The sequence below is a fragment of the Drepanopeziza brunnea genome (genome assembly GCF_022702325.1).
Source record: "Drepanopeziza brunnea f. sp. 'multigermtubi' strain 214-2 chromosome Unknown ctg2, whole genome shotgun sequence".
Taxonomy (NCBI): Eukaryota; Fungi; Ascomycota; class Leotiomycetes; order Helotiales; family Drepanopezizaceae; genus Drepanopeziza; species Drepanopeziza brunnea.
In genome coordinates, this window is record NW_027094065.1 from 3,593,488 (window position 1) to 3,619,474 (window position 25,987).

Consider the following 25,987-nt stretch of genomic DNA (forward strand, 5'->3'; position numbering starts at 1 on the left):
AAAAGGTGTGATGCTGGACCCATGGCATTGCACAATCGTGGCGAACCTAGAAAGCCTCGGAGTGATCATAGCCCAAGTTGGCAGTGGGCTCATACCTGCAGTGACAACTGAGCCCACACCTTCTCAATCTACCTAGCTGACATTCGAACAGATATTACGAAAATCCTGACTTACAAGTCAATTGCAGACTACAGTATTTTGGACCTTCATGCGGAATGCCTTCCTACCAACATCAACCGAACACAAATCTTCTCCAATTGTCCCCAAGCCTCCGAACCCCTATTTCTAACTCCCAGCCCTTCACTTCGCAAACATGCCTCACGATCTCCTCCAACCTTCTATCCATCTCCTCCCCCGCAACATGCAGATCACTCTCGACCAGCACCCTCTCCACCGGCACATTTCTAATAACTTCATCCGCCCTCGCCCTCACCTGCTCGGCCATGTTGATCACCGCCGAGAACGAAAAGTAAATATCTGCCGGCGTTGACGGATGAAAATACTGCTTCAGCGGCTCTGGAGGCCCGGAGTATGAATGCAGACATATCCTAGGAGGAAATGGCCTAGGCTCACTATCTGTTGCTGAGACCTCTTCCTCGTCATCTGCTGGCGGCAGTGGGATTCTCGCGACTCGTTCCCGCTCCCTCTTGGTGATGACTTTTTTTTCGAAGCCGCGCCAGGATTCCGAAAGAGTGTCGAAGACGAAACCGTGGGCTTGAACGCCGTGGACTGACACGGGGCGGTTCATTTCTCCGGCGAGCTTGAGCTGTGCTTTCAGTACTGCTTTTTGGTGGGACATTTGGACGCGATGGGGCGTCAATGATCGGCCTTCTCTGCTACCAGGCGTCAAACTATGGTCTCTGAACTCCAGCAACTCTGCAGTCCATGGTCCAGGAAGACGAAAGCCTCTGTCCAGACCTATTTCCCCAACCAGGGCCGTGGGATACTGTTCCAAATACCTCTTCGTCTCTTCGAGAAAGGCCTTCAAAGACCGCGGTTTTGGTAGCGATGCGAGAAAATTAGCATCTTCCGGCTTAGGCGTCAAGACAGCCTGATAATGGCTTCTTTTGAAATCCTCTGTGGCTTCTCGGATAGCGTCGCCAGTATCGTCAAACATCAGATGCGAGAACCACGGATGCCACCCGAAACTCGCTATCACGCATTCCCTCCTCGCGTTATCTATTCCTATTCCCATTGCCATTGCCATTCCCACACTTGGCGGAGACTGCATGATTCCGTACTCATCAGCAAGCTGCGCAACCAAGTCTTGATCTTCGCCTCGCGTGGCCATGACAATCAAGGCACGGGCTTGCATGCCCGGTATGGAAGGGATGTTGCCCATGATGTCTGTGGGATGGCAATGGGCATCGAAAACGCCCAGGTGCCATGGAAAGACATCTTGTGAGTCTGAAACCATTGTCTTTCGTGTCGAGGTTGAAGATGTTGAACTCGGAGTACCTTAAAGACAGGTGGGTCATTTGAACGATCCTTTGACCTTTTGTTTGATGAAACGGTCATTGGACCGCTTAAAATCAGCGCTAGTTCCAAATCAGGAATAGTCTAGCAGTCCCATTGACGGCCACAATCGGATTTTATAGCTATATTCCCTTATAACTCAGTCTCAATTTTTTGAGATAGTCCGGTGATCATCTATATGAGGTATAATCAATCTCTAATACAATACCATCTATTTAAAGATTTAATACGCTCACCATTTCATGAAATGAGAATGTCAATGGACGGTAGTTTATAAAGAGACCGTACGTAGACCGTCCCATAGCCGTGCCTGTTTAGATTTTTAGAATACGCTTATTAAAATTAACAATTCTGTGCCAAGATGTTTCTCGGTAGCGCTACCACCTTGCGAACGTCAACGCTTTCATCGAAATAAATATCAATATCGATCGATTCTTCAAGAGACCCAGAGATACAATTCCCCGCAATTGCTGTTAGCCGAAAAGCATAAAACCGCGGTTTTCGCGTTACGCGTTTTCTATCCTCTTAATACAACTATAACTCAAAAGAAGATTATTGCTATGGAAGGGTTTCGCGCTTATCATATCGATTTAATAGACTGTATATAACGCCCGGGTTCGCACGTCTCCCCACCATTTGGGAGGTCCCAGGACGAGTAGCGCATGCTACGCTCTTTTCCGCCAAACGTTAATAAATTCAGCAACAACAACAATAATAACAACAACAATAATAACAACAACAATAATAACAACAACAATAACAATAACAATAACAACAACAACAACAACAACAACAACAACAATGGTTCCTTTCTTCTATCCTTCCTTCCTCCCTTCTTTCCTTCTTTCCTTCTTTCCTTCGAGCTCTTTCCTCTAAGGTCTTCCCTTCTCATCTCTCATCCCTTCTAGCTCTTCGGTGCTGATGCTGCCAAAGGGCTCAACGCCACCAATCCAGCCACCACCGATACCGGCTCGCCTCCTTCCACCTTTTCATCAGTATTCGTTCACATCTTTCAACAAACCTAACAACGTTCGAAACACTCAGTTCATTCCTCGGCTTCCTCCGCTGCAGGTTCGGGTTTTCCAGCAATCTCATACTTATCCCAATTAATGATCTCGTTCGAAAAATCTAACATCTCTCCTTCTGTTTTCCAGCATTCAAGCCATAGTTCCAACTTATCGTCTTTTATCGTTTCATGTGGAATAACCATTTGCAGGTCATTTTCGTATGATGATAAATATGAAAAGCGTAATGCTTTCTCCGGATCTTCTGGCACATGTTCTTTGATATAACTCAAGAGTACCTCTTCTCTTTGGTACCATAATGGTTTTCCTAATGGCCATTGCTTTTCATCCGCAGAGATTGCTTTTGGGATCCATACTTTGCCGATATCTTCGAGCTTATCACTATCCGCCTTGACAGCACAATACCATTCGTTACTTCTAGCTCGCCACCTAGTAGGTACGTTTGCTATTTAAATTATTAACTCCGCGTAATAAATAACGATTTATGGATATGGATCGACTGACACATATAAAAGCCCCTGCCTAATTGATGAAAAGCCATTCCTCTATCGTATTCTATATTTGGATCGAGCTTATGATTCTCATTGATGTACACGGCTTCCGCCTATAATTCGCGTAATTAATATACTTATATCATATAAATCAAGTGCAACTTACATCAGAAGCTGTTCGGTACCCGATGATTTCCATGTCCCCTTGAGCTCTATTAAAATGAAAGCTCAAGGCTAGCAATATCGAGCAGATAGATGGCGATGATAGCATCATTTTGGAATACCGGAACAATGTTGATGCGAGCTAGCGAAAAGAAATAGGATTGCAAAGGAAAAAGATAATAAGGAAATTGATAGTAAGGAAGGTGATAGTAAAGAAGGTGATGGTCAGGAAGATGATGAAAACAACATGAAGTAGGCTTTCTTTTTTATAATGTATCTCTTTGACCAATTTAACTTTGCTAGTATTAACAATCATATTTGAAATTCCCACGTCGACTATAAATAATCGTGCGGCTGATATAAGTCTTTATCTTTTATTTTCATATCGAAGATCATCTTAATTATAAAATCGATATACCTACACGCTTAGCTGACTATTTATAATATTGCAATCTTCCTTCTTGATTGTATATATAAAAACGATCAACGTAGTACGTAAAAGTAGCATCAGTAGCATTTTTAACGTCATGGCGGGTGGCAGGATCAACGAATACCTAAGCACAGATGTACTTGTAATAATAGGTTGGAATGGGTCGGAGTGAATCGGGTCCACAAACACAATTCTTTAAATAGGGGCCAAAGATTATTGAAATGTACCACGGTACAAGCGTAATTGCCACACCCTTGGGGTGCCTCAAAAGTCTAAATTTTCACTTTAGCCCCTTGATTACCTGGCACCCTCAAGGGTGTAACAATTACGCCTGCGACGTACCCGGTAGTACTACCTTAAAGGCAGGTAGGGGGTTATTTAAACCGTCAGCTGATAATCCGGTGACGGTCTCTTTAAAAGACGATTCCAAGAGGTTAGCATAGTTAGTGGATCACCTTAAGCCGATACTTAAAATTGAATAGAATCTGAAAACAAACAATTTAAATTATTTAAATCGTAGCCAAAATAAAAATATTTCAATCGATTAAATCATCTTTCATAAGAGCTTGTATTTTCGTTAAAAGATTATTATTAAAATACTACTATTTTAATCGATTAAATCGTCGTTTATAAAAGTCGGTCTTTTTACGAAAAGATCGTTTTAAGACCGTTTTGTAGCCGTCTCATAGCCGTCCTATGGCCGTCCCCGAACTTAAAACCGTCCCGAAGAACGTGAATTAATAAGCAAGTAATCTCTATTTTCTTTCAATTGCTTAGCAGTCTACCCTTTACTAGGTATACCACCCTCTTACTACATAACCTCCTTACTATACCATCCCCTCTGATAAGCGAATAAAGCGCATCACTCGCGCGCGTGAACTTTTGCTAAATCGATCGATTCCGATTATAAAAAATTTAAAGCGTTGATATACAAGCCGTAGTAGCGATACTAAGAAATATTTTAGCATCGAACTTATTAAATTATTATTAAAACGATTCCATTAAAAAGATAATTTTTATCTACAATTATATTATTTTAAAAATAGTTATCGAATTATTTCAATTTTTTAAAACGAGCTTATTAATAAGCTTATTTTAAAAATATAAACGAGAACGGCCATAGGACGGCCATAGGACGGTCCCAAGCTCGGGGACGATCAAAAAGATAAATTATTCCTGATTTGTAACTAGTACTGATTTTAAACGGTCCAATAACCGTCTTTTATAAAAGAGGGTCAGAGGACCGCTCAAATTTTTACCCCACACTTCCTTGGGTGGTCTGAGCATTAGAGGGTCCGATCACATGCATCTCCCGTGACATTATACCATTTATATCATATCATGCATTCCTTTCCTTTCCCATCCAACTTCGATTCTCATTTTCCAAGCGCCGACATCAACAAGAATGTCTCCTTTTCTCTTCGATTGCTAGGTAGAATATTCACTTCCAATTTACACCCTCCCATCATCTTTTTCTCCTCTCCTAATCTACACATCATGGGCATCGTCAATCCACTCGACGCCCTCATCCTCCCCTTCATCTTCCTCTTCACGCTCCCCGTCGCCTTCGTCGCAACACTGACTACCATTATCTCCATCTCCATCCTCTTTCTGCGCGTGCTAGTCGTCTATGGTATGATATCACATCCTCGTTATTCCTCGATCAAAACTTCCACCATGACACCGTATCAATGTCGACATCAATACTAATCCATATCCCCTCTCTCTCCACAGTGGAACTAGCCCTTGCCGTCATCCCCTCCTATATCCTGGGCGAGCACTCTCCATCCAACCCCCATATCCTCCCACGCCCAAAATCTTTCTCGACGCTTTATCCCCATTCCCATTCCAATCCTTACCCTCATCCTCACTCGCACCCCCACTCCCCCTACACAAGCCGCCGCAAACACCGCCGCAGCAGCACCAGCAGCACCCTCTCGGCCGCTGGCAGCATCACGCCCATCTCAGGAGACGCTGGCATCGGACTCGGACTAAGCCAAAACCAGAACTCAGCCCCGAACCAAAGTCAAAGCCAGGGCCCAAGTCAGAGCATTGGGATAAACCCAGCGCGCGACTACGAAGGCGTTGGGGGCTGGCGCCTCGACAACAACCCTAGCGATGACGACGGCCTCTGGACGAATATCAACTCGCGGCTGGAGCTGCCGGCAGACTTTGGGAGGCGGCATTCGCAACAGCAACAGCACCAGCGGAGTCGGAGTGGTGGGAGCGTGAATGGCATGAATACGGGGAGAGTGAGGACGTCGCCAGGTCTGGGTTTTGGCAGTGGAAGCGGGAATGGGAGTGGGCATGGGGAGGCAGGGAATTTTGCGGATGGGGGGTTCCTGCAGCAGCAGATGGCGATGATGATTCCTGGGGGGAAGGGGAGGAGAGGGAGTGTGGCGGGTATGAGTACGGGGAGTAGTACTAGTTCGAAGGGGAGCTGGACGGGGGGCATGGTTATGAAGGGAAGATAGGGGAGGTAGTGGGAGGGAGGGGAGAGAAATGAGGGCGGGCAGTGGATGAGTGACGAGTTATGACTGCGATGTTTATGAGTGGGATATATGTGGTGTTTGGGAGCTAGGTATGTACGGGCTGGGTTACCTGACTGGGAAGGTGGCTGAATGTCGGCTTGGAGTATGGGATCTTTTGGAAAGGAGTTGGATATCGATTCCAATCTGTGGCATGGCTGCATATAGCATGTCGAGAAAAGGTTTGTGTTTGCTACTCTCCTGTAAAAACATAAAACCTGCTTTCATGCATCCAAAATAAAAAAGGCCATTTACGAAGGGTAAAATCAATCGTGGTATCTATCCAACTGCAATCAGACCCCATCCCAAAACTCCACCTACTCATTTTTAGCAAACTCCAATCTCCGATTCCCAGTGCCCGATTCTCAGTGCGAGCCCGAAAGCAGTCTTCCCCGCTCCTACAACTGCTGCCAAAAGTAGTTCGCATAAAAGAAGCGCGAGAACTTATTGTCCACGTTCACGATATTCACATCCCCCTTCCCCATATTCCGAATGATCGCCTTGCAGTACTCGCCCTCGGCATCCCTCTCCAGCTCAATGCCCAAGCCGCGATAGACCTTCAGCTTGAGGCTGACCTCGTCGTCCACGAGCGCCCGCCTCTCGCCTCCACCCACGCCCTGCAGCTCCAGCTCCTGCAGGCGCGCCTGCAGGTCCGCGAGCTGCGACGAGAGACGCTCCGACTCGACCTCGAGGTCCGAAGCGGACTTTGCGATGCGGAACTTCTGCGTGTCGAGCGTGGCGACCTCCGAGGCGTGGAGGGTCGGGGAGTGCGTGGAGAGGTTCTCGCTGTGGTGCGCCGAGAGAGTGTGCAGGGTGCGGGCGAGTTCTGTTTGTGTTTTCGTTAGCGGCCCGTTGGTTTTTTCCCCCCCTACTTTTCAGGTTTGGGGTTTAGATGGGGAGGGGCAGCTACTTTTCAAAGCGCTCTCGGCTTCTCGTACCCGCAAGTCTCGCGCTTGCTGTAGCGTTGAGAGGGACTCGTTGACGCGTGCGACGGCTTGCTTGTCGGGCTGGATGTTGAAGTTCTCGATGGTGTGGCGGATGAGCTGTTTCGTTTGCCTGGTTAGAAGACGATGCGCTCTTGTAAGGATTGGGTAGAGGAGCCACGCACAGTGGTGGGATCTTCGTCGAGAAGCATCTTGGCGAGTTGGAGGTATGTATTGATGTGTAAACGCGAGGCGAATGTTCGTGTGATGCGATGTGCAAAGGTCGGATGCGAATTGCGCTGTAAGTCCCATCCAGTGTTGATTCTGTCAGATCTACGCTATGCTGACCCAGCAACGCCGTGACGTAGCACTTATGGGAAGCAGAGTCACAAGCCACACTTGGATTCAGCGCCACTTCTTCAACTCCATAGTCAGAAAATAAAGTCAAAGTCAAGTTAACATCGCCACTTCCTCTCAGTCACACAGTCTCCTAGGAAAGATTGTCACGGATAGACTACTGGGTTTCTCAAGATGACCGGCTCTTCACTTCCATGTGAGTAATGGACGACCATGGCGTTTTGGACACGAAGCTGCATACCCGTTTCGCCATCTTTCTCTATACCTTCCAACTTGAGACAGCCATGCTAACGAACCGGGTGCACTTAGACGCTGCCGATGCGGAAAGGTCGGTTGTCCTTCTCCCAGGAAATGATCGAGCTTCGTTCAGAGGCAACGCGATCGTGAAGGGACACAAATATACTGACTGACTTGGGGATAGTCCGCTGAAGCCTGCTGAGCTGCAAGTCTTAAGGTCGCAGTACGAGAAGGAGGGAGAGTACGTGGGCGTGCAGACGAAATTCAACTTTGCTTGGGTATGAACCTTTCAATTTCGATATCTCGGAGTCGTTACGGGCAAAGGAGGTCCTAACGAGAGCTGTCTTTAGGGCCTTATCAAGTCCAACACCCGCGCCGATCAGCAAGAGGGCGTCCGCCTCCTTTCAGACATCTTCCGCAGCTCGCCCGAACGCCGCCGCGAATGCCTCTACTACCTCGCGCTGGGTAACTACAAGCTGGGCAACTACGCAGAAGCGCGGCGGTACAACGACCTGCTGCTTGACAAAGAGCCAGCAAACCTGCAGGCGACTAGTTTGAGAGGATTAATCGATGATAAGGTTGCGAAGGAAGGGCTGATGGGCGTGGCGATCTTGAGTGGTGTTGCTATCGCGGCCGGGGTTGTGGGTGGAATTATTTTCAAGGGGATTGGAAAGAGGACGAGATAATTGAGGTGAAGTGGTGTTGGGGTGGAGTGGAGAGGGGGGTGGGAATAAGGAGGCTTTATTGTAGGATGGATGGGGGATGGGTGGAGGAGATTGTTGATATACCAAGTAGTTGCCGACGATCTAATGGCGTTCGGCGTTCGTTTGCTTGTTTAATTCGATTTGGCGTTGTGGCCAGGACTCGTGTTCCCAGACGTGCGCCTACCTACCGGTACCTTACTGTAGATAGCGTTCCCGCGTTCCGAAGTGGCGGGATGGATTCACTGTTTTCGTTCAGAAGCCTAGCTAGCCCGTTCGGCGAGTTCGGAAGAGACTCGTTCTTGATTCACGAATGTCTGATGCGATCTCAAGCCACACGATATCTCCAGTACCAAGCCCGACCTCATACAGCTCTTAGTAAAGTCGGTAGATTGTACTGTACCGGTAGATAAGTATAACTAACTACCTTCCTTACCTACCTCGAGAACGAGAATCCGGTAGTGTTCGGAGGAACAAAGAACTTTCGCTTCGCTTCCTTCACATTCGCCCCTGGTCCACCGTTCTGCCATCGCCGACAGGGGTGCTAGACCTGCGTCACTCCAATGCCAATCAGCACCTCACACTTCACGAAAGCCCAACTGATTGAATGACCGTCTGACTGACCTCTCCAAGCACAACACAACACAACATCTCAGCATCGTTCCCTTTCCCTACAACCTATCAACACCACAGCATAGCACAGCCTCTTCTCCTTGCCACAACCCCCGGGACCTACGTTCACTGTTCTTCTCGACACTCCTTCACACCACATCTTCTTGACACCGGCAACCTCTCACACCGACCTGGTTATCAAGCTCCAGCTCAGCCCAGCATAACAACCTACAAGGCCAGCTCGAGCCCCCCCCCCCCCCACCAGTATCGATTGCGCGTTGTCACTCCGTCTGTAACCGAACAAACAGGCGGACTTTATATCAACCAAACCAAGCTACTTACTTTGGATTGTGCCATCTGGCCACGAAACATCCTTCACTGTGGCGTTCAGAGCACTGCAGCTGACGGGCCTGGCACTGAGCCTCGGAATCACTGCCCTAGCCGCATATCAAGGCATTCGAGACGCCATGGCAGAGAACCCGGGGAGAGCAGGCCGCGGGGGCGGACGTCTGGATGCGTCGGGCCCAAGAGAGGTGGTGTTTTGTCATCAGTGCGAGCATGAGTGGTGGCGGGATCAGAACGGGTTGGCGTGTCCGAGATGCGAGGGGGAGATTACGGAGATTGTATGTATATCATCAGGCCTGGGCTATCGTTCTGATCGATTTCTAACTATTGCACAGGTAACCACAGAGAGCGATCCTCGACCCGAGCATTATGGCCAACCTCCACCAGTCGACGGTGGCTGGGGAGGACGGCATAACCCTGTCGAGATCGACTCCGATCCAGAGGAGGCAGATATCGAGGAGCATGTCACACATGGGCCAGGAGGCTCTGTGATGTTTTCCAGAACATACAGATCTACCGCCCCAGGTCCTAGATTTATCGCGACTCACATTCGCAGAACCGGTCAAGATGACAATCCAGATCCTATCATGCGGAATTTCCAGGACTTGATCGGTAGCTTCATGGGCCCTGATTTCCGACCTGGACCAGCAGGCAGATCTGGAGTCAACACTCTATTTCCCCAGCCACCTGATTTCGGTAGCGGATTCCGAGGAGGTAATAATGGGCCAGGACCAGCTATCGTCGGCGGACACTATACATTCGTGAACGGAAACCTGGTTGGTGGCGAGCCTTTGCAGCCAAGAAATGCAGATGGACCACAGCAAGCGGGAGGCCCGATTGATCTAGCCACGTACGCAATTCCTCTCAACCCCAATTTTCCCCATGGCCGTGCCTTTCATGTTATTAGACTCAGAGCATCTCCTGACCAGCTTGCCAGACTCCTCGGAGGCGTGTTCGGCCAACAAAATGGTCCGCAAAACGCTGCTGGTATGCCTCCTGGCCTTCGTGGTCTCTTCGCTGCTATGATAAACCCTGTCAATGCTCGTTCGGGAGATGCTGTCTACTCTCAAGAAGCTCTAGATCAAATAATCTCTACATTGATGGAGCAACAATCTACATCCAACGCACCCGGTCCCGCATCACCAGACGCCATCTCCTCACTCCCAAAGAAGAACCTAGATGAGAAGGAACTCGGTCCAGAAGGTAAAGGCGAGTGTAGCGTATGTATGGATGACGTCACGTTCGGCACTGAAGTCGTAGTCCTACCTTGCTCGCACTGGTTTCACGAGACCTGTGCTAGCGCCTGGCTGAGCGAGCACAACACCTGTCCCATATGCAGAAAAGGCATTGAGAACTCAACCGCCGAATCCGCATCTCAATTCCGACGTCCTAGTCAGAGTAGTCCGACAACCCGCAACGGAGCCCGCGCTCGCCGACTCAGCAATAACAGACCGCGATTGGACCGCTTCAACTCGTCTTCGACGCGGGAAGCGAGACTAGACTCTATCCGCAACAGTGGTCGCTTGTCGCCTACCAATACTGGAGAGCCACAAAATGAGAGAGGAAATGGGCCCGATATGGGTGTGCCGCGGTGGGATGCCGATACAGGTGCACCTCGGTTCACTTGGGGTCATGAGTTTAACCAGCCGCCTCCGCCGCCGCCGAGGAGACGGGGAACGGATCGCTCAGATATGAGTGAGACGCAAAGAGATAGTCGGAGAGGCTACACGAATACTGCGGAGTCGCGGAGGTCTTCGAACTCTGCTAATAGCACCGGTGGCGGTAACGGTGGTCCTATGGGGTGGTTACGGGATCGGTTTGGGGGTGGGGGTCGGAGGGACTGAGTGATGACTATGGATCTCCTAAAATTCTTGCCTGCTCTCTACTGCCAGAATGACAAAGGAGGGAACAAGCTGAAGAAAGGAGCACGTTATCTTGAAATCTCTTTTGCTTGCATTATTTGCGATCTGCATTGGTGGCGTTTGGGCCTGAGCCGTCCTGAACATTTGGGGTCTGAGATGCGCTTGGCTATGAACTGTGAGCTGTGAGCTGTGAGCAGCTAAGAGGTAGCGAACGAGCGAGCGAGATCTTTTTCTTGTTGATATATGTATGCAGGTCGTAGATTACAACGGCGTACGTCGTCGTGAAGCACGACGGCCCGATCGATGGACTGATCAATACGGAAGATTGTGAATGTCGCTTGGGGTCTCGTTCTTGCGTGAGTTGTTTCATTCTTGCGTGAGTTGAAGAAGTGATTTCCTATCTGCCCCTGGGTAGGGTATGCGCGTGAATATTAGGTTTCTGGATCTTCAATTGAAATGGGGATGGATTGGCTCGTGGTATGATATATTGAGCGCGCGAATACTCGAGTGGGCAGGGCAGGCAGCAAAGGTAGGCAGGTAGGTAGGCTTTTTTTCTTTTCTTTTTTTTCTTAAGTTCTGCGCATCATACCATATCTACAAAAGCTGTTCTTTGAATTACGATGGTATAACTTTACTCCCAATCTTGGGGTAGAGGTCGACTCTCGAGCGTTGAGAGTTGAATATTACCTTTTTTTTGGTGCTGTCTTTCCTTTTTTTTCCTTTTTTTTTCCCCCGCAGACATGTATGTATGTGTGAATATATATATATATATATATGTCTTGTACAAATACCAAGCCGTCTGCGTACTCCTCCTACTATTACTACTATAGATACGTGAGCAAGACAGAGACGCGCGTCCGCGGATCCGTGCTGCTTCTCGCCTTCGCTCATGAGGCGCATTGTCTCGATCATGTTTACTATTTGGGTTCGGGAGTGGAATATGTGTTCGCGCTTACCTTGTCTAGTCTTATCTCTTTTTCGTAAAAGTTTTCGAAATTTTTTGTCGGCTCGGTCGCTTGCTGGGAGATAGCCGAGATAAAGGGAGGATTCGAAAGTAAACAATCAAACATCGCAGACCTTTCTTACGTCCCCAACAATTCATGAGCATTTCTTCTCAGGCTGAATATCTCCAACGAAAAATAGTCCATCTTCAATGCCCTGCAACATCCTGCCTTCCACGAACTAAACTAACTTACTTTTCGTCTTCCTCTCAACGAAACACACTCTTGGCAGGATAAAGTCGGTTTATTCCGCTCTTGTTTCTTCTCAGGCGGCTCAGAGGATTTTCCATTCTCGTAATTCATCAGCGTGCCGGGTCCTTGATTATAACCAGGACTAGGTGCCTATCCGTCAACGTACTACCGGTATCTGGAGGTGAGATTGCCATGATAGCTACGGGCAAGACTGCAGCCAGGTACGGTACGGAGTGGAGTCCATGGCGACCTCTACATTTTCACGAGACGTTGTTTTGTCAAAATTCAAAAAAATTGGTGACTGGAAATGAAAATCCGTGGAGCGGGAACAGAAAAAAATACTACGTAGATAGATAGACAGAGATAGAGGGGGATACACCATGCGGGGTAAAAATAGGAAAGTATAAAGTTGCTTTTATTAAAGCCGATAAATCTTATTATCGCCGAAATCACGAAACGGCCTTGGCACTTACCAACATGGCAGGGGTGCGAAAGTGGTTCCAGTCGCCCATCGATCGCGTCGTCGCGTCAAGTCCAAGAATCCCTTCCACACAACGAACAATCCGATGGACCTGACCTCGTCGCCAATTCTACCTCTGACTTCTGATCCGGCACTCTGCGACGATTGGGAAGAGCAACTTGACAACTCGAAAATACCTTTCAGCACGAACTCGGACGACTTTGAAGCTCTACATATCATCCAACAGGAGACCATTTCTAGGAAGAACAAGGCAAGAGAAGTTGTACAGCATAGGGTATGCCAGAACACAGATACTGCTTTTTGGAGCGTTCAACCCTGACTTCGACAGGCGTGGTCACTTCTGGACGTATTTCGGAGTGAGGCAGATCATATTGACGGTAACTCGCCCATGGCAGATTGAGGACTCAGTCAATACTGAACTTTACCAGAAAGTCCTGTACGATCACGTTCAAACAATAACTACTTTCCATTTACATCGTCTCCGCCAAAACTCAAGATGCCTTCTGTGTCCTCACCAGTAGCGTATCCCCCAAGCTCCTCCCCACCGCAAGTAAAACGTTCGCGTCCAGTCCAGCCCGCAGAGGCCCGAAAGCCGAGAACTATTGGAGGTTTTCTCCCAGAAGAAGACTCGGACGAAGATGATTTCTCGAGAGCGGAGCCTCCCCCGAAGAGAAGGATGCTAGACAATGGAAGGTCACCGAGTCCAGAACTTCAACACGACACAACAAAAGAATTCCCGACGGAGCACCCAGAGCCAGTGGCACAAGATGGTGGGCCTGTTGGCGGAATGCCAATCGAAAATTGCGAGCAGCTCATTCCAGTTACGCTCGGCGAGCCTCCGGCCACTGCGCCTATACCAGATGCCCCCGGAACTGTCGATGACATTGCTCTACCTTCATTTCTAAGCAAGCGAATGAAAAAGTCTGCCGAGGTGGTGACATGCTCTGGCAAATCAGTATCGATTCAGCAGCGTAAAAAAGATGCCAGCATTCCTTTCGAACAATTGGTTGCAGCTAGATCTACTGTCAAGGCTGGTCGGGCCAAGAAGAGCTTTTATGGAATCGATATCCACAGCTTGATTGACGAAGCATCGAAAGAGACTACCAAAGCCAAAGCGGCAAAAGGAACGTCAAAGGATAATCTCCTACCGTCAGTGGAGGGATCGAGCACGAAACTAAAGACAAGGAGGACTCTCATGTGGACCGAGAAGTACCGGGCAAGAAGCTTTATGGAGCTCGTGGGCGATGACCGGACACATCGACAAGTTCTGAAATGGCTTAAGGCTTGGGACCCTCTTGTGTTTCCCAAGGCAGGTAAAACGAAAGCAGCTGTACCATCGAAACCCGGATTTCAAGACGACGAAAAGGCCCATCGGAAGATTCTATTGTTGACTGGACCCCCTGGACTTGGAAAAACTACTCTAGCACATGTCTGTGCTCGACAAGCTGGTTACGAAGTTATGGAGATCAATGCCAGTGATGAGAGAAGCAGTAATGTCGTGAAAAACCGGATACGAACGAGTGTTGGTACCGAGAGCGTGAAAACAGGTTCGACGATCACTTCGAAATCCGGCCATGTACAGAAAGTTGCTCATCCGCTCTGCGTTGTTGTCGATGAGGTAGACGGTGTGGTTGGTGGCTCCGGTGGATCTGGAGAAGGTGGATTCATCAAAGCCTTGATTGACCTGATTCAACTAGACCAGAAGAACACTACCACTGTCAACCAAAATCTCGGATATACGAAGAAAAAGAAGAAAGGTGACGACTTTAAGCTAATGCGACCCATCATCCTTATCTGTAACGATGTCTATCACCCATCTCTCCGGCCCATACGCCAGTCCAGTTTCGCTGAAATAATCCATGTACGAAAACCTCCCTTGGATGCAGTGGTCGCACGCATGAAATCTGTATTCGATAAAGAAGGGGTTCCGTGTGACAACGATGGTGTCCGAAGATTGTGCGAGGCTGCTTGGGGAGTCAGTCCGACCGAATCACGCAAGGGCAAGGAAAGTTCTGGGGAGGGAGATCTACGAGGTATTATGGTAGTAGGCGAGTGGGCAGCGAGGAAGCTAAAAGCTTCAAAGAAGGACGGTACAGCAAAACTTACACGAAAATGGGTTGAGCAAAATATGACAAGCGATCTCGGTCATGGTGGAGGAGGAGCTCGTGGTGTCGGGCGAGGGGGCACCAAAGACCTGGTAAACAGGGTATTCTTGGAGGGAGCAGGGTTTCCAAGAACCACGAACGCAGGACCTATGCTTGTTTCGGTAGAGGGCCAGCCTCAAGCCCAACTCGGAGTTGCAGAAATAGCCAAGAGGGCTGGTATGGACAGGCTGCGAGAGATGGTTGACACCAGTGGAGAAATAGATCGCATAGTGACAGATATCTGGTCTCAATATCCCCGCCAGCCCTTTAACGATGACTCCATAATGTCGAAGCCGGATGCTGCATATGAGTGGCTGCACTTTCACGACACCTGCTCTGCCCGGGTCTTCAATTCCCAAGAATTCGAATTATCACCTTACCTGAGCCAACCTGTTCTAGCATGTCATCACTTGTTCTCGTCTCCTGCTCGCCATTACTTTGGTGGAAACGAGGACAAGAAATGGGGCGACGAAGAGGTAGAAGAGGAGCCGCTCCCATTTTCTGGACCCAGAGCAGACTACGAAGCGCACGAAGCAGAGAAATCAAACCGCGCGACTATACTTGCTCTGCAAGCTAGCCTCGATGCAACACTATCGAGAAGTTTCAGAAGTCCCGAGGAAATTGCCACAGATCTGTTGCCCTATCTCGTCAGGATGCTTACTCCAGAAATCAAGCCCATCATTGTAGGTGGTAGCGGTGACCAGAAAGGCATAGCCAGTGTCCGAAAGGAGGCGGAAAAGGCAATGGTGAAACGATCTGTGGATGTGATGGGATCGGTGGGAGTCATTTTTGAACGCGGGAAGCTCGAAAGCGATTTTGGGAACAGGGCGCCTACTTGGGTGTATCGTATGGAGCCGTAAGTTAGAGCTCACTCAAGATCTGCTCCCACTGGCTAACTTTGATAGACCACTGGATACGCTGGTTCTATTCGAGACCGCTGTCATCTCCTCGGGAGCACCTCCTCCAGTCCGCTACGCAGTCCGACAAGTACTGGACCAAGAGTACCAGAAGAATATTATCGTTCGCGAAAACGCCATGAGGCAAGCACGTTACAAAGCTGGGAATCAAGGCGATGATGCCGAGTTTTCGATCGCTGCCAAGGGGGACAAAGGACATCATGTTACAGAGATGGTGGTTGGAGCCAAGAAAGACTTCTTTGGCAGGGAGATAAGCGAGGATAACATGCCGTCGCAGGAGATCGATGGGAATGCTGAGGGCGAGGGAAGGAAAAGGAGGAAGACCGGGGTGAAGGATGATAACAAGGTGTGGGTTAGTTTCCATGAGGGGTTCTCGAATGCGGTACGGAAACCGATCACCGTGGAGGAGCTGCTGAGAGGACTGTAAGGAGGGAGGATGATACAATCAATGAGTACTTGTGACCGCGAGTAGCCCTTCGCAAGATAAAGCTTGCATTTTTTTTGTAAGTCACATGATCTGCCTAGCTATCTACTTATTATATATCCACTCTCGCCGGACACACCATCGATCTAGTGGCCAGCGGCCATGGCAGCCTCCTTGTCCTTGGCCACCTTCGCCACTGCAGGTCTCTTCATCAGCTTCTGGTGCCAGGCAAAGTACAGCGGGTAGTCCTTCTCGATGTTGGGGGTTTTGTCGCCCATGATCCACGGCACGACCATATCCCAGGTAACGAAAGCCAAGTCGGCGATGGTCCTTTCCCGAGGGCAGTCAAGTCAGCCATTCATTCATTCATCCATCCATCCATTCTGCACCAATTCCCCCACCCGATCTTTTGGGAGAGAAAAAGAGGGGGGTGGCGGGGGGAGAGAGAGACAACATACACCTTATCCCCAACCAGGTACTCCTTCCCCGTAGTCCGCAGGTGGTTGTCAATAACCTGCAGCACGCGCGTGACCTGGGCGTTGTAGCGTTCGATCGCGCTCTGGACAGTCTCGGGGTGGAACTTGTTGAACCAGGCCGCCTGGCCGAAGTAGGGGCCCTGGCCGCTCATCTGGAAGTGCAGCCACTGCTTCACCAGGTAGCGCTCGGGCGCGGGCGCGGCGTAGCTCAGCGCGTTGGCCGCGTCGTACGTCTCCTGCAGGTACTCGATGATGGCGCCGGACTCCCACAGGGTGATGCCCGTGTTGGGGTCCTCGATGGCGGGCACGCGGCCGTTGACGTTGATCTTTTCAAAGGGGGGCTTCTTGAGGTCGGCCATGTCTGGAGAGGGGGAGAAGGAGGGAAGGGGGGTCTTGTTAGTTGGTTGGTGGTACTTTGGGTTGGGAGGAGAAGGAGGAAGGAAAGAGAAACGAACCCATTATCTTTTGCGTGTATGGGATTCCGAGCTCCTCCAAGATGATGGCGACCTTCCACGGATTTGGCCCGGAAGCTATCAGTCAGTCAGTCAGTCATTCAATCAGTCAGTCCAGAAGAAGAAAAGGGCTCTGGACGTATCCGCGCGAGCTGCTTGCTACTGACCGTGGCCGTAAAGAGTGATAGGCTTCGTCATGATTCGATTTGCAGCTGGTATATAAACAAACGTATGATCGATCGAAAGACAGGTTGGACCGCTCGCTCTCTTCTCTCTTTTCCCTCTCTCTCTTCTTCTCTTATTTCGTCAATGGTAGAGGTTCGAGAGGACCTAGGATTTGCTCATTCCCGAGATATCACTGCGTACTCTTGCGCGCGCGCGTCTGGGTTGGCCTCTATTTACATATATACCTACGTGTGGTACGTAGACCCCACCGCGAGGAGAATTTGACTTTCCCTCTTCCCGATCTAGCCTGTGCTTTCATGACTTCATGTGGGGGATTTCACGGAGCTCTGGATCTCATCTGCCGATCCCGATCAGCATAATTCGCTTCATATTGAATTGATCAACAGCCGGTAACGTACTGCAGTAGCTCCACGCGCGTTGCTTTGATGAGAGAGAGGGGTAAGGGGGGCGTTGTTGTTGTTTTTCTATGACGTGTATCCTAGCGCTTAGCGAGTGGATGTGGCGGTGAGAAAGAAGAGGCGTTGTATTGCATACCTAGATACGTACTGTAGATAGGTACATAGATATCATGTGGAGTATCGTTAATTCGATTTTCTATGTGAGAGGGGGAGGGACGGGGGGCTTCCTGTGTTTGTTGGTTGGTTGGTTGGTTGGTTGGTTGGTTACTACCCTAAAGGCAGGTGGGGGAGGGGGAGGAGGTGGCATTTGAACGGTCCTCTGACCCTTTTCTTTAAGAAGACGGCCCTTGGAGCGATGAGAATCAGTACTAATTCTTATCCAAGAACAATCTACTTTCTTGACCGTCCTACCAAAGGAGGACCATTTGAAGACCGTCTTACGACTATATCCGTTTGAAATTTCAAATCGTAATTGTTGATAAAACCGTCTCGTAAAAAGAAACAGTTGTTAAATCGTCTCCGACCCTTAAGACCGTCCTCGAGCCAAAACCGTCTGATATTTCTATACCGTCCCAAACCTCCATACCGTCCCCCTTGAAGTTTTTAGCTATTAAGCCGATATTTGTGCCAAGATATTCTTCGGTGTCGCTACCACCTTACGAACGTCAACGCTTTCGTCGATTGAATAATAAAATCGATCAATTCAGCGAAATTTAACCTGGCCTCGCAACGGCTGAGTGCAAGCAGCAAATCCTCTGCTTATTAATATATGTTCTTGGGAGCGTTCTCTAGTTCGGAAGACGGTTTTAAGACGGGCCTTAAGACGATCTCAAGATGGTCTTTTCGTAACAAAAACCGGACTTCATAAACGACGATTTAATCGATCAAAGATATCTTAACTTGAAATATATATATATATATATATATATCTCTAAAAAGACGGACTCCCATAAAAGATAACCCAATCAATTAAATCGATTCCATCTCAGGTACTATTTACACTAATTTAGACCCGTTACTTATTACATACGATCTTGTTCCAGGTCTTGACGACGAATAGTCCACTGACCCCTTATCTGCCCTTTGAGGAATATTTCTGCTACTGCGGAGAGAGGGATGGATGGATGGATGGATGGATGGATGGATGGATGGAGCACCCTGAATGAAGTGCTCTAATAAAATTCCGCCTTCCGAAAAGTGGAAAAGAAAACAAAGGAGAGAGTTTTGGGCGAGGACTTGGGCGTTGGGAAGTGAAAGAGGGATAGGGTTCATCGCGGGGAAAGATATATTACTAGGTAGAAGGTGCTTGTTTTGAATATATATATATACATACTGGATGAGGTAGGGGAGAGGGGTCCCGTCAAAGCTAAATATTTCGTGGGGAGAGGTGTTTGTTTTGAATATATATATATACATTTATATATATACAGGATAAGGTAGGGGATAGGGGTCTCACCAAAGCTACGTAAACCTTTCGTGCAAGCGAAGGTTTGATTTATTATACAAGGCGGCGGGCATCTGGTACGTAGTAGATCGGGGAGCACGATGAAACCCCTCGAGATGACAAAACTTTGAGAAGTTGAAAAGCCTTGAATGGGGCTTCTTCTCAGAAAATCGATACTTGTAAAGTTATCCTTCCGCTTCTCGTTTGGTATAGCGCTCTCGCGTCCGGATTCCGAAGGTCTAGCTAGGGCATTTGGTTCGCAATGCCGAGGATCGTTCGCTCGTCGCGCCTAGCTTTGATCGGTGCGGAATGGGACCAATCGGGTAGGTATCCTCACGTAGCATAATTCAGCTGATCGTCGGATTCGCTTCCCTTTAAGTATGTCGCGAAGTAAAACGATATTAACCGCGCGACCTTTGCCTCTTATCAGGTCAAGATTGTAGAACAAGGCTTAGCGTTATTAAGTACCACTCCATTTGCACATGAGCCTTCGATACTGGGATGTGTGGATCATATGAGGTAGACACTGCTTTTCTTTTATTGCAGGTGTCTGGTTTCGAGAAGAGTTTTCGAGGGGGGTTTTTTTTTTCCAAGGTAATAATTTCTAGACCCCCTTTTTTTTAACCAGACGCGAATTCGGTCAATTAGAAACTGTGAAAACTGAAAGCACCCTGGAAACAGGACTTGAGAGAGTTGGTTCCCAGACGCGCCCTGGGTAATATAATATAGCATATTATAACATATTATAACATAACACGCTTGCTTCCCGTATATATACCTTACATATATGTGCGTGTGTATGTGTGTGTGTGTGTTTTTCAAGTCTCTCGGGCCTCGGCGTGGAGAGCAAGCTTCCCAAGAGGTCGAACAGGAGTAAGCAATCTAATGTATGCAGACCAATCCTTTGTTTTTCTTTTCTTCCTTGGTCAAGACCCTAAGCAATTTGGTACGTGCTATCCACCCACCTCGTCTTGGGCAGGGAAGATGAGGCTTTACTGCTGCTGCTGCTCCTAGGACGTAGAGGAGCAGAGAGTTGAGCACCAAGATTTTAAGAGGATGCTGAAGAGTGAAAATGGAATGATCAAATCTGAACCTCGACAAGCGCGCAACCGTCGTCGGATCACTAACCGTGCGCCAATATACTACGTACTGTAAGGCAAGCCCTGTCGGCGGCTACTCAACCTGAGACTGAGAGTAGCCGACAGAGCTTGCCTTATATTGGCGCACGGTTCCTAGCGAGAAAGAAGCCTGCAAGGCACGAAACAGTAGATGAGGAAGCTTCTTCTTCTTCTTCTTCTCTTTTTTCTCTATCCCGGATTCTGGACTAGGGGTCTTGTTTCCGTCCGGTATGCTCTTGGAAGCTGTTTGCGGGGCGGAGTCAGAGCTGGATGGCTGGCATAGGTGTGGAAGAACACCCGTCCGATGAAGATTTTTATGGGATGACGAGTGCGGTAGGGCAAAATGGATAGTCGGATTTCCTTTTCTTTTTCTTGATCGCGCGCCAGCCGGAGAAGGGAAATGTCGACGTAGGGGCACACTGGTTTGAGTTTTCAGATTTCACATTCACAACATGCCTCCTCGACATTGATTCCGACCGGGGCTGGAACGGATCATTTCAGGTTTTGAATTGACAACATATAGGGTGATATATACAGAGAAAGAGCCACCAGGGAAGTCTCATGAGTGGCGCCCACCGCCCTGGCTGAGATCATTGAGTGTAGGATTTACTCGCATTTCTCCTCCTCCTCCTCCTCCTCCTCCTTCGTTTCAACAGTTTTCGCGGGATTGCTGGTTGACTTATCGGCGACGGCAGGCGCGGTGACGGCAGGCGCGGTGACGGCGACATCAGGCTTTGCTACTGCTGGAGTCGCTGGAGTCGCTGGGGTGGGGGGGCTGGTACCTGGGGCTGCCCCCCCTGGTCCAGAAACGCTGAGAGTGATCTCGCCAGACTCGACGTAGACACCTGAGAAGTAGATATCCTCGACGGCGAACGGGTAACCGTCACGGGGCAGCTCGAGCATACCCAAATGCCAGTCCTTGCCGTCCGACCTGGCCTGCACGGTGACGGCTGGCACGGTAAGAACCAAGTCTTCGGCACCTGTAGAGTGGTAGAATGCCACAGAGCCCGCGTCAAAGTCAATGGCGTAGGCCACATTGTGCCACACGTCGGCTTCCCAGGTCACGTTCCACCTATGACACAGTCAGAATGGAAGGAAGATGTACCGTCAACGGGTTTACTTACTCAGTCGAACCACTGACAACCCATCTCAGGAGAGAATCAGTGGTGCCGGGGGCTCCGCTTTGCCATCCACTCTTCATCTCGACGAAGTGGCTCTCGAAGAAAGCGATTTGGTGCTCGTGGGCCTCGCTTGGGGGGTTCACGGACGATCGCGACATGCTGAAGTGGTAGAAGACCTTTCCAGCATTGATAGCCGCGGTGGTCTGGGGAATGAGTTCTGTTCGTCTCATGGTCTGGCCGTTCCAGAAAGAAGTGTCGTCCAGAGTGAGCTTGACACCTTTGGTGCTACCTGTATCGGCAGGGTTCTTGTTCGCTGCGTCCAGGTTGACATAAGAATCGATTGGACTGGGGCCATGGATGTAGTATTGGTAAGGACCGACTTGGTTTGACCACGACCAGGCACCAATCGCCGCTACGGAGTCAACATCGTTGAAGCGACCATCCCAAAGAATAGTACCTGCCAAGGCAACGCTGATGGAGTTGAGAAGGACGAAGGGGCGAATCATCTTGTATGATGTTTGTTTTGTGGATAGTGACGGTGATGGTGATGGTGATGGTGATTTTGATAGTGAGGTGGAGATGAAGTGTGCTATAAATATGCACAACTAACTGGCCAGGCAGCGAGTGAAGAACGAAAAAATGAAAGAAAGGCGGGCTTGCGCTGAGTAAACGAATAGACGGACTGTTGTTTGTGAAATGAATGACTGAAGAAGGGCATCGGGAGAGGCCTCCAGCTGATTATATATATTAATGAAGGGGAAATCCAAAATCCAATCGGCCCCTTGCGGCATTGAACATGTTCCGGTCCGCGGCTGAACGTCCAACCTGGGGGGTTGAGGTTTCGGGCATAGACATCCAACTGGTCGAGCGCCACAAGAGAGTTTTGTTCAAGCCCGGAATGCCGTCTTGAGAGAAATTGCTAGTGCAGTCAGTTATGAGTTGTGTTTCAAAATATATTGCTTTTGATGGGGTCTTCGCTTAATCAGTAAGTATACTTATGACCTACGGAGGAACATTCCGTACTAAGAGGCCGTCCACCGTCCACCAAGCTCACCCCAACGACCTCACGACATCCAATGCCCGACATTCAACATCCAACACCCACCATCGATCAAATCATCAACTTCAAACAGACCTCGACTGCATACCCTGAATCCCGCCATCTCGAGTCTCGACTCTCAACCGACGACCTGACGCTTCGGGGGTGGGGATCGGGGATATGATATTGCGGCCCCTTTTCAGACCATCCAGGCTGGCACTCGGTTCCCCTCTCTCCTTCCGAGCCATGAGTTCGGAAGCGCCTGTCTACTTCGGCCCCTATGAGGTGGCCGGCGAGGTAAATATAGAGAGATATACTCAACTCGCCTCTTTCACCGTTCCTTTGACTTTACTTTCACTTTCTCTTTCACTTTCACTTGGTCCGGGAGTTGACTCCCAGTGTCAGGTCTTCTACCGAACACCCTTGTGCTATGCGATCGTCAATATCAAGCCCATCTTGCCAGGTCACGTACTCGTGATCCCACTCCGGATAGTGCAGCATTTCCGCGAGCTGCACTCCGACGAGATCACGGATATCTTCACCACTGTCCAAAAGGTCCAGAGGATGTTGTCCAAGACTTACGATTGCACCGACGCGAACATTGCTATCCAAGATGGTCCCGACGCTGGGCAGACTGTCCCGCACTTTCATTGTCATGTCATTCCGAGGGCAAAGGGCAACACGAATGGTGACAAGGTCTATGAGATGTTGCAGGGGGAGGAGGGAAATGTTGGAGGAGGCTTGTGGGATCAGAGACGGCCGGATCGCAGTGTTGGCAAATTTCCCGTGATTAAGGATGCCGACAGACACCCGCGGTCGACAGAGGAGATGCAGAAGGAGGCTGCTTTCTTCCGCGAGCAAATGAATTTGCTAGATTGAGTGAAGATACCGACTGAGATTTTCAAGCGGATCCTGCTCAAGCTCTTTGGGATTTCATTCTCAAACTCTCTCTGATCAGGCGCCACAGAAGCTCTTGCAAGGCAGCTGTTTCGTTCTCAGTTCCTTTCTCTGGCGATATTTGCATCGAATATCAATCGAGTAGCCCTGGATAGCACACTTCTCTCTCTTTGCTCTGAATCTGCACGTTTTGTGTTGGAACATGGCATTCAGACTTCGAAGTCACGTGTGTACGCTAGGTACACCGGCCTTGGCATCAGCATATAATGCTCCACGGATCCTCGTACTTGCAAACCTTCAGACTTCACTTCACGAATACACTCGGTACCACCTTATTGTTCGTACTTCTCACTCCGCACCTGTGGAACCGACATTTTGCTTGTCGGCGGCGACTCTCCGATGCATCTTACTGTTAGTAAGTGTATTGTAGTCTAGAGAGGAGAGAGCTCATACGTAATAGATCTAGTCTAGTTGGTGTAGCTTGGAGGCGAGGCCCACGACGAATGCTATAAACTAGGCCCACAACGAGGGTCATCTGTTCAACACATTGACAGATGACATCGTATTATGATGTACCGGTCGCTGCAGGGTGAAGCTTTCACCTTGTACTGAATTCAGCTGCAATAAACACCAACTTCTCAATTGTATCCCGTGTCGTTGTTGAATCCCCACCACGCGGTGCTCGTGTATGATGGCAATACTCCCTCCTCCGCAACACCTACGATTGTTCATACTTGGCCTTTTCACAATTTTAATCTCCTAGTCGCCTAGTGCGACACTAGAAAGTTGCCAGTACCGAATCTCTCCTAGTATCTTGCCATCTCGCTAAGTCAGCAGGCTAGTTGTTGGTTTCCACAATGTCCTCCGAACATAAAAATTCGAGGGTGCCTCTTTCGATATTTCACCTCGCACTTTCATTATCTCCTCAGAGTTCCCAGTTTCCAAGAATACCAGTCTCTAAGAATAGCCGTTTCCAAGAATCCATCGACAAGCACCGATCAGCAACAATCACAATCACGGAAGATGATGATTCTTAGGAACTTGAAGAAGGTCTTCCAGAAGGGGGAAAGTCCAACCCCCCCGGACGACTTGGAGAAGCTCTTCTCAGAGAAAGAACCCATCGTGATCCCATCCTCCAAGTCCGCCACCAAGTCCGCCGACGTCAAGAAGCGCTGGTTCTCAGAGAGGAATGTACACATCGTGATCGGAGAGAAAGAATCCATCGCCGCCAAGACCGTGTCTCGCATACGAATCACGCTCCCCAGGATCTTCGCGATGACACCTGTCTGGAAGGACCACCGCATCCAATGGTGCCGCGACCCGGAGCAGGACGCCTGCCCGACAGTCTGCTGCCCGAATTCCGTGCAGGTCAGCTACCAAATGGCGCACAGCCAAAAACACGTCAAGGGGTGTGAGGCCGGGAAGGTTCGCCTGCCGACCGTCACGTTCCGCCAGTACCTATCGGGGAGCGCGTGGATGGATGTGTCGGTCAGCCACGTCCGGGACGTGTGCGTACGCTGGACCGAGAAGGGGTATACTCTCTTGCCTACTACGGCGTCGGCGGGGTGGGAGCTGGCCGAGAGCACACCCTTGGCGGATGTGGAGTGCGTGGGCTGCAAGATGACGATTCATCGCTACACGCAGCATGTCTACACCAAGGTGACTGAGAAAATGAAATACTTCACGACTATCTTTGTGCATGAGGTGGTTGATGCAGATCCCTTCTTCGATAAATTCGATTGAGTCGACCGAGTCCGCTTGATGTGATTCGGGGCTGCGACTTTCGCCTTCCGGGATGCATGGCAGTCAGTATTTTCCAATCGTTTGGACGGGAGGGAAATAATTCTTTTGTAGGATCATCTTCTGCTTCCTTTCTATTCTATATAGATATGTCAGATGTTTCTTTTGGTGCGGTCATTACCCGTCCTGCCCGTAGGGCCGTAAGGGAAGGGAATACTTGAACGTTGCCGACGCTCGTTCCGATTAAAATCTTTTTCGAACTACATGAGGGGGTATTAAAAAGGACAATATTAGATCGATTTGAGAAGAAGATTATTACCATGGTTTAGAGCTTGGAGGATCCATTCGAAGGGCTGTATATAAACCCTTCGCTTGGCACGTCTCCGTAACCCACTGAAGGTCCCCAGGGCTGTTAACCCGCTAGACGCAAATTACTATCACTACTACTATCACTACTATTACTTCTACTACTTCTACTTCTACTACTACTACTATTACTACTACTAGTACGGTCAAACGAAGTGGTAGGGGGATTGGGTAGAAAGAGGAGCTGGAGCCCTTTTGAAGTAAGTACGTGACTAACGTAAGTAAGCAAGCTTCGCTGAGAACTGACTTGACTGGATGTCTATCTGAGCAGTTTGTTCCAAAGAAATCAAGAGCCCGCTCGCTCGCCCGCTTGCTGAGCGCGATCAAGATCCTCTCTCTGTGCAAAGGCTTCCATCACGATCATCCTCATCCTCATCCTCCTCACTATCACTACCATAATCACTTCCCAGCCGAGAGTTAAGTAGGAGAGAGGGAACCGCGG

General features: G+C 49.2%; 10 protein-coding genes across 10 annotated transcripts; 6 read left to right on the plus strand and 4 right to left on the minus strand.

Annotated features, from left to right (window-relative positions):
* Positions 1-232: 232 nt before the first annotated feature.
* Positions 233-1,417, minus strand: L3040_002117 (uncharacterized protein; the record flags this gene model as incomplete). Its single annotated transcript, XM_007290759.1, has 1 exon — positions 233-1,417. The coding sequence occupies one exon, from the start codon at positions 1,415-1,417 to the stop codon at positions 233-235; it is 1,185 nt and encodes a 394-aa protein (XP_007290821.1).
* Positions 1,418-5,081: 3,664 nt separating this feature from the next.
* On the plus strand, positions 5,082-6,058 carry L3040_002118 (uncharacterized protein; the record flags this gene model as incomplete). Its single annotated transcript, XM_066157026.1, has 2 exons — positions 5,082-5,269; positions 5,503-6,058. The coding sequence occupies 2 exons, from the start codon at positions 5,082-5,084 to the stop codon at positions 6,056-6,058; spliced, it is 744 nt and encodes a 247-aa protein (XP_066013021.1).
* Positions 6,059-6,510: 452 nt separating this feature from the next.
* Positions 6,511-7,247, minus strand: L3040_002119 (uncharacterized protein; the record flags this gene model as incomplete). Its single annotated transcript, XM_007290762.1, has 3 exons — positions 6,511-6,938; positions 7,023-7,155; positions 7,221-7,247. 3 exons carry the CDS (start codon positions 7,245-7,247, stop codon positions 6,511-6,513), a joined length of 588 nt encoding a protein of 195 aa, XP_007290824.1.
* Positions 7,248-7,566: 319 nt separating this feature from the next.
* Positions 7,567-8,315, plus strand: L3040_002120 (uncharacterized protein; the record flags this gene model as incomplete). The annotated part of the gene is made up of 4 exons (XM_007290763.2): positions 7,567-7,588; positions 7,702-7,720; positions 7,814-7,907; positions 7,980-8,315. 4 exons carry the CDS (start codon positions 7,567-7,569, stop codon positions 8,313-8,315), a joined length of 471 nt encoding a protein of 156 aa, XP_007290825.2.
* A 1,094-nt stretch (positions 8,316-9,409) lies between these two features.
* On the plus strand, positions 9,410-11,131 carry L3040_002121 (uncharacterized protein; the record flags this gene model as incomplete). Its single annotated transcript, XM_066157027.1, has 3 exons — positions 9,410-9,565; positions 9,623-10,137; positions 10,225-11,131. 3 exons carry the CDS (start codon positions 9,410-9,412, stop codon positions 11,129-11,131), a joined length of 1,578 nt encoding a protein of 525 aa, XP_066013022.1.
* A 1,777-nt stretch (positions 11,132-12,908) lies between these two features.
* On the plus strand, positions 12,909-16,311 carry L3040_002122 (uncharacterized protein; the record flags this gene model as incomplete). The annotated part of the gene is made up of 4 exons (XM_007290764.1): positions 12,909-13,097; positions 13,152-13,200; positions 13,252-15,823; positions 15,873-16,311. 4 exons carry the CDS (start codon positions 12,909-12,911, stop codon positions 16,309-16,311), a joined length of 3,249 nt encoding a protein of 1,082 aa, XP_007290826.1.
* A 143-nt stretch (positions 16,312-16,454) lies between these two features.
* Positions 16,455-17,434, minus strand: L3040_002123 (uncharacterized protein; the record flags this gene model as incomplete). The annotated part of the gene is made up of 4 exons (XM_007290765.1): positions 16,455-16,638; positions 16,767-17,145; positions 17,240-17,314; positions 17,404-17,434. 4 exons carry the CDS (start codon positions 17,432-17,434, stop codon positions 16,455-16,457), a joined length of 669 nt encoding a protein of 222 aa, XP_007290827.1.
* A 3,554-nt stretch (positions 17,435-20,988) lies between these two features.
* Positions 20,989-22,009, minus strand: L3040_002124 (uncharacterized protein; the record flags this gene model as incomplete). The annotated part of the gene is made up of 2 exons (XM_007290766.1): positions 20,989-21,454; positions 21,507-22,009. 2 exons carry the CDS (start codon positions 22,007-22,009, stop codon positions 20,989-20,991), a joined length of 969 nt encoding a protein of 322 aa, XP_007290828.1.
* A 779-nt stretch (positions 22,010-22,788) lies between these two features.
* On the plus strand, positions 22,789-23,421 carry L3040_002125 (uncharacterized protein; the record flags this gene model as incomplete). Its single annotated transcript, XM_007290767.1, has 2 exons — positions 22,789-22,839; positions 22,948-23,421. 2 exons carry the CDS (start codon positions 22,789-22,791, stop codon positions 23,419-23,421), a joined length of 525 nt encoding a protein of 174 aa, XP_007290829.1.
* A 1,041-nt stretch (positions 23,422-24,462) lies between these two features.
* Positions 24,463-25,182, plus strand: L3040_002126 (uncharacterized protein; the record flags this gene model as incomplete). The annotated part of the gene is made up of 1 exon (XM_007290768.1): positions 24,463-25,182. One exon carries the CDS (start codon positions 24,463-24,465, stop codon positions 25,180-25,182), a length of 720 nt encoding a protein of 239 aa, XP_007290830.1.
* Positions 25,183-25,987: the final 805 nt, after the last annotated feature.